Source organism: Argiope bruennichi, chromosome X1, assembly GCF_947563725.1.
Source record: "Argiope bruennichi chromosome X1, qqArgBrue1.1, whole genome shotgun sequence".
Classification (NCBI taxonomy): domain Eukaryota; kingdom Metazoa; phylum Arthropoda; class Arachnida; order Araneae; family Araneidae; genus Argiope; species Argiope bruennichi.
This window is the reverse complement of record NC_079162.1, coordinates 53,345,793-53,358,103: the sequence shown is the minus strand read 5'-3', so window position 1 is coordinate 53,358,103 and position 12,311 is coordinate 53,345,793. Positions and strand designations below refer to the sequence as shown.

General features: G+C 27.2%; 1 protein-coding gene across 1 annotated transcript in view; it reads right to left on the bottom strand.

The window, feature by feature from the left end:
* LOC129958804 (uncharacterized) overlaps window positions 1-11,785 on the bottom strand; it is a 269,909-nt gene extending 258,124 nt beyond the window's left edge. Inside the window, exons 1-5 of the mRNA XM_056071493.1 lie at window positions 11,671-11,785; window positions 7,219-7,276; window positions 4,237-4,327; window positions 2,158-2,213; window positions 166-300 (exon numbers count right to left, since the gene is read on the bottom strand). Of these exons, the coding sequence (XP_055927468.1) occupies window positions 166-300; window positions 2,158-2,213; window positions 4,237-4,321 (276 nt within the window). The 5' untranslated portion in view covers window positions 4,322-4,327; window positions 7,219-7,276; window positions 11,671-11,785. The remainder of the gene's footprint in view (window positions 1-165; window positions 301-2,157; window positions 2,214-4,236; window positions 4,328-7,218; window positions 7,277-11,670) is intronic.
* Between the last annotated feature and the right edge of the window lie 526 nt (window positions 11,786-12,311).

Here is a 12,311-nt window from a genome sequence, read left to right as displayed (position 1 = left end):
TATGAGTAATTAATGCAAAGGCTGTATTTTAAGAGTGAAATAAAAACATACACAATTTTGCCAACGAGAACTTCTCAAACTCTACTTTAATTAGATTAACACCTTTTAACAAACTTAAACTATATGAAATAAGAATTGTAAAGAAAAAAAAATATTTTTATATACCTGTTCAGGGTCTTCTTCTCTAAAACAGGGATCTGTTTTAAACAAGATGTTTGTGATAATTCGCATAATCTTATTCACATACTCTTTCTTATCTTTGCCATTATTTTGTTCCTTCAATGTAGCAGCATACATGTTCTATAAAAACACATTATCTCAACCAAAAGAATTATAGAACAAATGTAAATAAAAAATGATATTTTTCAATTAAGTTTTTATGTCAATATTTCTATATATTATAATGAAGTCAGATGTATAACAAATCCAACATACAACTGGCCATGTGAGAGACATGGATTTTCTAAGGTTCAATCCGCATACTTGAAATGATTGACTCTGAACCTCGCTGATGATCATCGAGAATGCAAGTCAAATGGAGATTGCAGTCGTTTTAAATTAAAAGGCAAGTTGGTGGGAATAATGAGAAGTGTGAATGAGCATATCTTCTCCATTTGACCGTCCATTAAGAATAGTTGCTTCAATTCTTGCTCCATGTCGGTCTTCTGATTCTGATGCGTGTGATCGTTTAGCACAAAAATGTTGCCTTTCAATTCTTGCCACATGTTGATCTTGAGATTCTCAAGCAAGTGAATTTGTAATTCATAAACGAACTGTTTCATTGCTTGCTTGTCATTTCTCGTTTATTAGAGAAACTGAATTCGCTTATTTCTATGTACTGCGCTGGTAGATAAACTAAGAGACGAACGTTTGAGAGGCATATTTTTTGACGAAGCTGTAAAGATGATATACTCTTGTATAACCAAAATATCGTTTGTCGATTCATTAAATAAACAGAAAAACTGCTGTTTGCATTTGAAAACTTAACTGGATATAACTTTATTTGATATAACTATTTATAAAGCATACCTTGATTGATAACAATAATTCTATTTTGTATGTGTGAGATAAACTCTGAATAATATGTGTAGTTCGATACAGCCAAAATATTGTGCTGTTGAATAACAATACTTGCTTAGATGACTATTCATCAACGAAAAGAGAGAGAAAATTAGCGCTTGCACTAAATATTTTCGATTTTATTTCACTGCCATTGACTAACATCAATAATTTATTTTGTTTGATATATGTGTGATTAACTATCAACATGTGCTCTTTACTGTTTGTTTTTTGTCAATTTTAAAAAAATGTTGAATAATAGAAATTATTTGTTTGTAAATTTTATTGTGTTCAAAATAAATGCTAATAATTTCTACTATGCCTATAACTTTCGTGTATATATCAGCAAAGTTTTACTGTAATCAGATGAACGATACAGCAGTGCATAAAATATGCACAAAAAAATCTTTTTTATATGTTAGATTAATGAAATAATTTCCATATTTGATATTTCTAATCTTGATTGAAGACTATGGACTATAATAAATATAAATAACTTATTTGTTTGAAACCTTTAGTTAGTACATGGAAATTTTATTCAATATCCAGAGTCATTTCTGAGATTTTTGATGTGTGGAAGTATTTAACTTTGTATTTAAAAGTAACTGCAAGAATATCACAGCATTTGCTTAACAAAGAAAATTATAGCACAACCGTTATATTTTGTAAAAATTTTATTATTTTATTTGAAGTGATAAGAATTCTAAAATTTTGGTTGATATCAAGAACAAGTTGATATGCATATGAAGTCTGATGTATTATGGAACCCTATGGATCAATGTTCAGTGCAATAAATAAAATTAGCAAATCGTAACTAAAAAAACATTTTAATTACCTTTCTATGAATTAATAGATCACTAAGTACATAATAAGTTAAGAAATGATTCAAACTACAAACAATGCCAAGATCTTATAATTTATTATTATAATAAATTATTAAAATTTAAAATTTTACATTTGAAGTAGAATTATATTTAACAAAGCTTTTATAAATGTAGAAAAGAGGCCACTGAAACACTAATTTAAAATTCTGGATGAAAGATTTTAATTAACATCATATTTATAAAGATTTATTTAGTTATAAAGACATATACTTACTACAAATATATGTTTTTGGCGCAAATCATTCATCTTTTGCAAGAGCAGACTGATATCTGGAATTAATTCAATCATTATCAATTGCAAGTCAGGTATGTTTAAAATACAAGATCGACACACACACACACACACACACACACACATATATATATATATATATAGTACATTTATCCGAGATTTCTGATATTTTAAGTCAATTTTTTAAAGATGAAATCTTATATACTATGGTGTTTAAAAATATACTTTCTGATTTAAATAAAAAATCAGAAAAAAGACAGTAGAAATTATTAGAATCAAAAATATTGTGTTATAGGACAGAAACTATGCATGCTCTAAACAAATAAATATAATCAATTAATTTCTGGAGTAAAAGGGTCATTTAGTTTGTTACTGAAATAAAAATTTATGCATATTCCAATATACTTTGGGTTAAGAGCTTTCAAAAAGAAACATTAAATAAACGAAGTTCTAAAAACACCAGACTTCTCATTCTTTGTTCTGTTTGCAAGAGCAACAACCAAAATATATAAAGGTATATTTCTGAATGTAAATTGATCTATATGTAAGCCAAGAATGTAATTTTTCTTTCAAAAATTTACCCCAAATTCCAAAACTTATAGATAAGCCAAACTTTTTTTTATTAATACACATTTTTTTTTTTTTTTAATTATGCGACTTTCAATTGCGTTATTATAAAGGTGAAAATATTGCCAAGTCTAAATGGGTGTAATATTTTCCAATTAAGTTGCTATAAAATAAGACAACAACAGTAGTTTCAATTCCGATAATATTACATGAAGCTAATATATATTTTCCAATTCATTTGCTGCTTTGTATATGATTTGTTGTATCGGTACTAATCTTATTTTCTGTTTTATTTTATCTTTTTATTTGAAACAGGAAATGGAAAATTCTTATACAGTAAATTTCAAACAATAGGTGATGACAATAGAATTGGCTGTTACTCCTGCTATAAATACTCTTTCTGATTGAAACAAACCAGAAATAAGAAACAATTTCAAAATTATGTCAACAAATGTTCACAAAAAGAATACTTTATCTCATAAAAAAAAAATCCTTCAGAGATATATACTATAGATATAAAAAGTGGGTATATTTTGCAATTCATCACTTCACCCAGCTATTGTTCCTATCCTGCATTTTTTTTTTTTTTTTTTTTTTTTTGAGATTAGCAGAAAAAAATTATTGCCTCATAAAGAAATATATAGCAATCAATAAAAAAATCAATCATTATTGCAAAAGTTTATACTTCATAATTTTTTTATAATGTATCTTTGATATTCTCATTTAGATTACATTTCATTTGGAGAACGTTAATTTTTGAAAACAGATGCTACTTTATTAATGGAAGAGTAAGAATCCCCCCCCCCCATATATCATACATGCACAATTTACAAAATCAGTATGTAGGTTTTAATGATGCAAATTGAAAATAAATATACTGGCCAAAAGAAGAATAGTTTGTTAATATATAATCAAAACACTGAAGAAGAAAAGGGGTAGTAAGAAAGTAAAATACTTGTTTATCTTATTGGCTCCTGGATTTACAAGACAATTTTCAAATTGAATCAAGATTATTAATCTCTGTTACACATAAGATGCCAAGATTTCACTAAGATTGTTGGTGATGGTTTCCATTTTTTGGTGATTTATCACAAGGACCATCAAATAAACTAGCACCATAAATAAACATTAAAAATATGAGTATTCTCACTGCAACGATACTTTGTTTACCTAGAAATATGACTAGAGTATTTGAAAATTCATGTTACTAGTCAAAGAAAAACAGTGCAATGCATCATTATGCCTGCTTCCAACCGAGGTAAAACAAATAAGTAAAGTAAGTAAAATCCTAAGGAAGAAAAAAGAAACACAGAAGAAAAATCAAACAACAATATATATAATAAAATTTTCGGTGTTGGACATTTTTTACACAAATTATTTCATGTACTAAACTCCAATCCTCTCATATAATGATAATATTTCTGAAAATTACATACATATAAAAATGTTAACAAATACATCAATATTAATGGGAAAATACGAAATCAAACATACTAATAGGCTTAGTCTCTGTTGCCTGCTTCAACTCCTCAAAAAGAGGTTTGAATGCAGCTCTGAACTCTTGTATAGAATCGCCCATCTTTCACTGAAACAAATGAACAATATTTATCAAATATCGAAATAAAAAAAAATCAAATATAGAAAATAAATAAACAGTAAAAATCAAGTATAAACAAACTTTTCAAACATTAAATACCACTGACTTTATGGTTAATCAGCTATACAAAACAACCATTTGGACAATATGTTAAATAATACTTATTCTATTTAAATCAACTTTTCCGGTTAATAATAAATCGCTCTAAAAAAACTGGGTTGTTTTTTTTTCAAAATATTTATTGATGTTATATGAAAGTCAACAATCCAAATACAAACTCTTTATTTAAAGAGATCTTATTTTTTTTTTTTTTATGTATTCATTCGTCTTTTCGATAAGCCCCAAACAGTTCCTAAAATAAAAAGCTGGTTCTTGTTGATCTAACTTCATGCATTACAATGCATATGAAGCATAAAATAATTCCTAAAAATGATAATTAACTTTTCTAGAATTAAAGGTGTATTAACTATTTACATATTCCAAATACATTTAGATACAATTGAAATATAAATAACACCCATCTATCCTCACCTGTGTTCGTTTTATGCTTACAATTATGAATCCCCTGATATTCAAAACAAGTCTATCTCAAAATAAATTATTACTTGGGAATAACAGCGTTTCTCGCCATATCCCACACTATTTACATTCAAATTCAAAATAATAAACTATAATTTAAACAGAACAAATACTTTCCAATATTACGGTAGCCTTTCAGTTCATTCTACAAATATTTTTTTAAGACTGGTGAAAATTCGATTGACATGTTATTATTTGAAAGACAGCTTGACTGATGCAGAGAAGCAAAGAATGCTAAACACCGGACAAAAATAATGGCAGACACTAGTAAACAAAGGACGGTGAAGTGTTTTTTCATTGGTCAATGCTATATGATAATTCAGGCTTTGCCACTGGTTCAATAAACAAAATGGTTTAAAACTAATTAATATTTCGAAAAAAATTTCAAGCAGCCGAAAAGTTTTAGACCACAAGACATAGGAAGCTATCTACAGTAGAATACGATCTTCTTTTATCATATCCTAATATTACGCACATTTTCAACAGAAAAACAGCAAATTTTAAATATTCATTCCAGTTCGAATCAATGCTTATCAATTTATAAAACTCAAATCGATAGGAAAGCATTCATTGGTTTGTAGAATATTATTTCTTTTTATACGAATCTTGTTCATTCAACGATTTGAAAACTCTCCGTGATATTGTGCATGTGCCAGGAAGCGTTAGTCAAAATAGGTGTGAAAGGAAAGATGAAATGTTTACATTTAACAATAAAGGGAATTTCGATTATTCATGGAACTAGAAAGCGAAAAATTGCGGATAGTTCGAAATATTGTGGGGAAAAGATTCTAATTCACAATAAAATACTTTAGAACAATTTTTATTTACTGTAAAAGACCTAAACATTAAATCCTGATGAATAAATGGAAGATTTTTATTCTTAAAATTTGATAATTCCCCATTTTTACTAAATAACACTAATATTTTCTTTAGAACACTTCTCTTTTTTATTTAAAAATTTTTGACATTGACAATGGTAGATAATATCGGTCACATTTAATGATATTATATAAAATATTCTTTGTGCCACTTCTGAAAGCTTTTTTATCACTTGAACCGTAGCCATGTGGAGATATTTCATGACAGCCATGCTTGAACTAATCACATAAGCAATTAATACACAATTGTGAGTTAAAATAAAATAACACAGTCAGAAACAGCATGACACTTGCATATACATGTGGGGGAGGGGGACACTGAACTGAGGCTAATTCAAGGATGGATGGGGTGGAAGGTTGAGATCTAATGGAGCAGAAATCAAGAACAAAGAAGAATTTCGTACATTCACTCATCATTCCTTATCTCACCACTTAGTGAGGTAGAATCGTCGAAAAGTGGCAATTGTGGCTCTATCAGCACAAAATATTATACTATATCTCCATGCTGCTGTCCAACATTCTGAATGCCATCATATAGATATCGTAACAGCGACGGTCATTTTGTGGCACCAGGGTGGAAACAGAATTGAACAATATTTGCCTTCTTACATTAAAAAAAACGACTTTTACTCCTATGTTTTGAATGAAGAACATTTCATTATAAATATATAATGCAAAATCAAAAATGTATTTTCTTTATTGTTACGACTGGGTAAAATTTCAATTTTCACTCAAATGCAAATGTCTTCTTTATATTATTACAAAGCTGTCATAAGATTATTGCACTAAAAAGTGTTTGAATGATTATGCAAATAAGAACTTCTTACTTGATAATTTATTTTTATGATAAATATCAGAGTGTGTATCTTCTTTTTTTAATTTATTATATGTTATCAAAATTTACCTATGAATCTAGGTATTTTTAAGTATTTCTTTAAAGTCGCAAAACTTTAACTTCAAAATTTTAACAATTTTAGAAAAAAATTATATCATAAATAAAATAAAAAAATATCAAGGCAGAAATATCCGTTGTAATATCTTTTTTTCAGATGAATATTTTAACTCATTAATTACACAGCTGAAGAAAAGAAAACTGCAACAGTCACATCTTTGGCTTATCAACATGGGGGGGGGGGATTTATACTTTCATGATTATGTCAATATGTGCATATGTCAAGAAATTAAGAAATGAAATTTCCTCAACAAATTGAAATCTGATCTCTATTTTAATTTTTTCCTCTCTACACATAATGCAAATATACACAAAATGATAAAACGATTTACATAGCATTCCAAAATTTATTCTCCAAGTAAGAATTTATATACAGCATGTGAACTTTAAAAGAACATGATGAAAGAGCGTATTTAATAATATAAGCATCAATCTTAGATATTAGAGGCAAAATTTAATTTATTACTTACCGTTGTTCAATATCCAAAATATGAAAGAATTTCCTCAAGATGAATCCAAATGCATCTACTGAAATAGAAACAATTTATATTGTAATTAACTCAATCAAATTGTAAAATTATAATTATAAATGTCAAGAATCACCTCAGCAACTATTAAATAAAGGGCATTAAGAATCTTTAATGAACAGTAGTAGAAAACTGGGTGATACAATCAAAAGCAGTTATTCCTGTATTAGATGTGCATATGGTTTTTCAGATTAATAAGACTAAATAATATAATATGAATCCCAATAATTAGTACTGAGTAACTGAATGAGTATCTAAATGCAATATTAGAAAACGAAAGTAGAATTCCACTACCTTCAAAAAGTTCTGGATCTTTAAAATTCCTCTCTAAATGTAACTAAGACATGTTATAAAATGTTTCTATAAATATTTTATGATGCAATTAGATGCATCAACATCAAAAGAATAAAATTATAATAAGAAATATCAAGGGTTACATCAACAGCTATTAAACAAATGACATTAAGAATCATTCATGTATAGTAGTATAAAACTCGAGAAGATGCAATCAAAAGGATACACACATTAAGTATTAGATGAGCATATCATTTTCCAGATTTATTAGACTTCTAACAATCCCAATATAATTAGTAATGAGTAACTGAATGAATATCATAAATCCAAAAGAAAATTGAACAGTATGATGACACTGGCTATTCAAGGCAGGTTTATTCAGCTCAAATATACACTTATAACTTAAGACATTGTATGAAGTAACAAAAGAAGGCTTGTAATCCTCATTAATAATTTTATATGGATTATTCCCAGAAGATATTTATTTATTTTAAAAGAAACACCAAATACAATATTTCAATTTACATTCAATCTCTTGTCATAAAATAAATACCAGAATATTTTGGAACACCATAAGGATAATAAACAGAAGGGATAATATTTTAACTTGCGCCTCATAAAAATACATTTAATACCCACCACTATTAGTGAACTATATAAAAAATATTAGAAATTAGTTCATAAATTCAATATCATTTCAAAAGTTCAGAATTTGCTTCAATAATTAAGACACAGTACATCTATCTTCTTCACTGCCACAACAGCCATGGTCTTCCTCAGAATTCAATTCAATAATATCCTGTTCTTGGCTAATGTTTTCCAATTTGTCACATTAATCTTTTCAAGTCATTTTCTATGCAGAGAAACCACACAAATTTTGGTCTTACCCTTTTTTAGATACTAGATAGTTTAGAATATATTTATGCATGGCAGAATAAAATTTTCATGATCAACACCACAAATGATTTTGTATACAAGCAAAAAACATTTCTAGTATTTTCCAATATAAAGAAAAAAACTTTTTTTAATCTTTTACAGAAAATTTTAAATGCAATACTTTTTTTTAACATTATGTGTATTTATCTAGTAAATTTGAATGCACAATGGAAAAGTTGTTTAATGAACATATGTATTATTTACGAAGCAGAATGTTATATTCAATAGCATGCAGTGGTTACAATATATTCTAAAGAGTTATGGATAGTTTTCTTTTATGGATAGTATGTAATTTCTTTTTTGCTAATTGTTCAAAAGATTATTTAGCAAGATAACTTATAAAAGCATTATTTTTAATACAACTGACATATTTCAGTAACTTTCATAATAATAAAATATTATTATATAAAAATATTAAAAATAAATATAATATTCAGAAATAATTTCTTCTATCAGAAAATCATTGTTAAGAAAATTTTCAAAATACTGAGGGAAAAAATAAACCCTCAATATATGATTGCACTGTCAACTAAATTTTATGAAAAAAAAAAAAAATCCTTTTTAAAAAAAAAATTTAGTTTAATAATAATTATGTCCTATAATGCACACACTAACTTCATTATGAATCAAAATTGAAGAGTAATAAATCCGTTAAGAAGTGCAGGATGTTTATGTTAATTTTAGTTAATTCTTTTAATGATTGGCATGAAGCAGGAACTACTATTTCTATTTTCTACTGGCCAATATTTATTTGATAAGAATTTTGAATATTTAGAAGTTACAGAAATTATTTTCACTTTCTGTTCACTGAATTTTTTTTTTCCTGTTTTAATAATTTTAAAATTAAAAATCCTTTAAAAATTATTAAAAACAAACATTCAAAATTTCTTTTTGTTAGCATTAATCAAAATAATTTATTGATTGTAAATTTAACTATTATTAATGAATATCTAAATTCAACACTAAAATTAGATGAACATTAATTGAAATAAAATAAAAAACACATAAAAGCATGAGTGTTGGTCAAAAGGAAGTTTAGATAATTAGAGTGAATTATTCATAAAAAAAATCCATAAATTAAATAACTTTTTAAAACAGGCACACATTTAATGGGAAATTTTTTTAATTACTACACAGTATTAATTATTACTTAATAAATAATTGTAATTGTTTTCTTAAAACCTTTTTGAAAGCTAAGAACATAGTAGCATTCATAACTTATTCTGAACTCACTGTTGTTTATATTCACTAAAAGATTTCTAAAATTGTTATAGACAATATGAAAATAATTTTTAAAAATACCTGTTGCAGCATTAAAGGTTTGAAAGTATGAGGGAAGAAACATTTTCATGTCTCATCTCAAACTTATATAGGTAAACAGTAATTTAATAATATAAATTCCCCTCTTTATTTTCCATCTATAATTTAAATAAACACGTAGTTCTCTAACCAATCACAATCCAGGAAACAACAAACCACATAGACAAAGAAAGAAAGCCTATGATTGGACTCAAAAAGGTTGACATACAAAGAGTTGATCTCTAGATTGTGTTTCGTTCAATAAACAAACACTTCTGCAAAACAGTTATGGTTACTACTTTCTGCATTAAAATTATGATCTTTACTGATAAGTATTGTTTTATCTGAGATTTTTTAACCTTTGGAATTACTATTTGGGATTTTTTAACATTTTTTTTTAAACCTTTGGGATCACTATTACTGCCTGTCTTATCTAAGAAGTTTTTCAAACCAGCTGTACTGGTCTGTTGTGTAGAGTAAAATTTAGAGCATGCAATGCCTTCGGCAGCAGCAAGAGCGGGATCCTCGTAGCTTCGCTAGCTCATTGAACATAAGGACTGTGTGGATAACAGGAACAGTACATAATCAAAAGAAAAGAAAGAAGCAATCAAACCATTCTCCATACAAAATTTCAAACAAGCATCCTTTTCCCAACTTCATCTACTCGTAAAAGAAATATATTCCACTCATCCTTTATCCATTTTGCAAGTTCAAAATCCTTCCTGCCATCCCATTCACCAGACATCCGTTCTTGAACAATTAGCGAAATAATGAATTATCAAGGAAACCGTCAGATCAGAAAGAGATTTACGAAAAGTGCAAGAAATTCCATTGCAAAAGATTTTTCAATTAATAATTCACGCGATTTTCAAAAACGCATACCGATAGTTAAAAATTACAAAAGAATAAATATTTTCTGTTTGCATTCAATTAAAAATAACATTACAGTGTTTTATTAGCAATAGAAAAACTTAATTGTAATATAGAACTAAATCAAAATTTTAATTGATATATTTTTATTTTTTTAATTTAACATTATTATTAAAATAGTTGTAATTCATGTACAACTCAACCACTGTAAAAAGTAATAAACAAAACAGCATTCCAGTTGCTATAAGATTGCTTAGTTGGGTTACCATAATGGCAACAAACTTGGGGGCACACTAAAGTACAATTCAACCAAAATTCTGCATAAATACATTTGAATAATAATAAAATAATTTCCACCAAATTTAATTTCAAATAAAAAGTTTTTAGTTTAGATTTGGGTGTCCCTCCGACTGGCGACAAATTTCAGCGATGAAGCACTACTTGTGGTTTGCATAATGTTTTGTTTTCACTAATGTTACTGTTGGGTTACAGACCGAAAATTTTTACCATTGGCGCCGATCTTGGCAACGAAAAAATCGCCAAAAAATCAAGGGGCACCCAATTGTAAAACCTTTACCAAAACAAATTATCAGACGAATTTTTGAAAGAGTACAAAAGAAGTAAGTAAAAAAAGTAACGAATAGAGTTTCAGAAAAAGTAAAAGAAACAAAACAGTTAGATTTAAAGTTTTGGCGATTAAAATGAAAAACAAAATCGCAAAAAGGAAGTATGTATGTCATGCTAAATGAAAATTAATCAAATTGGAGGTAAAATTCTGAAATTCTTCGTTAAGTAATATCTTTAAATAAATTTCGGTTCTTGTACCTAATATTTAAATTATATCAGAAAACCATTTAAGATTAACCTTATATACATAAACAAATACACTGTCATCATTTGATTTCAAACAAATATTGATAGATATCTAAAACATCTCTTTTATCTGATACTATACATTTACAAGGAATAATTGAGAGTACGCAAAATCAAACCTACCGACATTCTGATGACATTAAAATTATTTTCATATCCAAACAAAGTCGTTATATTTCAGCTCTATGTTATATGTACACACACAACACAGACAATAAGAGGGTAGCATCAACCGGAGAACGTATTGGAGGATGAAGCTAGGTTCCAATTAGTGCCTGTAGACGGCGCCAGCGGTCTACAGCCATCTATAGGCGCTAACAAAAACTATCCCCATTCCAGGATTAGCAATAATAGGGGTTATAAGATTTGGCAAATAACCATATTTGTGGCGAATTATGCCAATCTTTTTCATTTCCTATTACGCGATTTTGTTTTTTATTTTATTCCGCCAAAACTTTGAAACAGCAAACTGTTTCGTTTCTTTCTGAAGCTTTACTAGTTTCTTTTACAATTTTTCAGAAATTCATCTGATAATTTTTTTATTTTAAATTGAATTTAGTGTAAATAAATTCTTTATTATTCTTAAAATGTATTTATTTATTAAGAATTTTTTTAAGTCATTCCGCTATAAATTATTATTTATTAAATAACTTATTAAAAATATGAATGTATTTATTCATTATTTTTTAATTTATTTTATTATTGTATAATTATTTTTCATTTCAAAGAAAACGTCTCCGACAGTCGAAAATAATAGAAATATT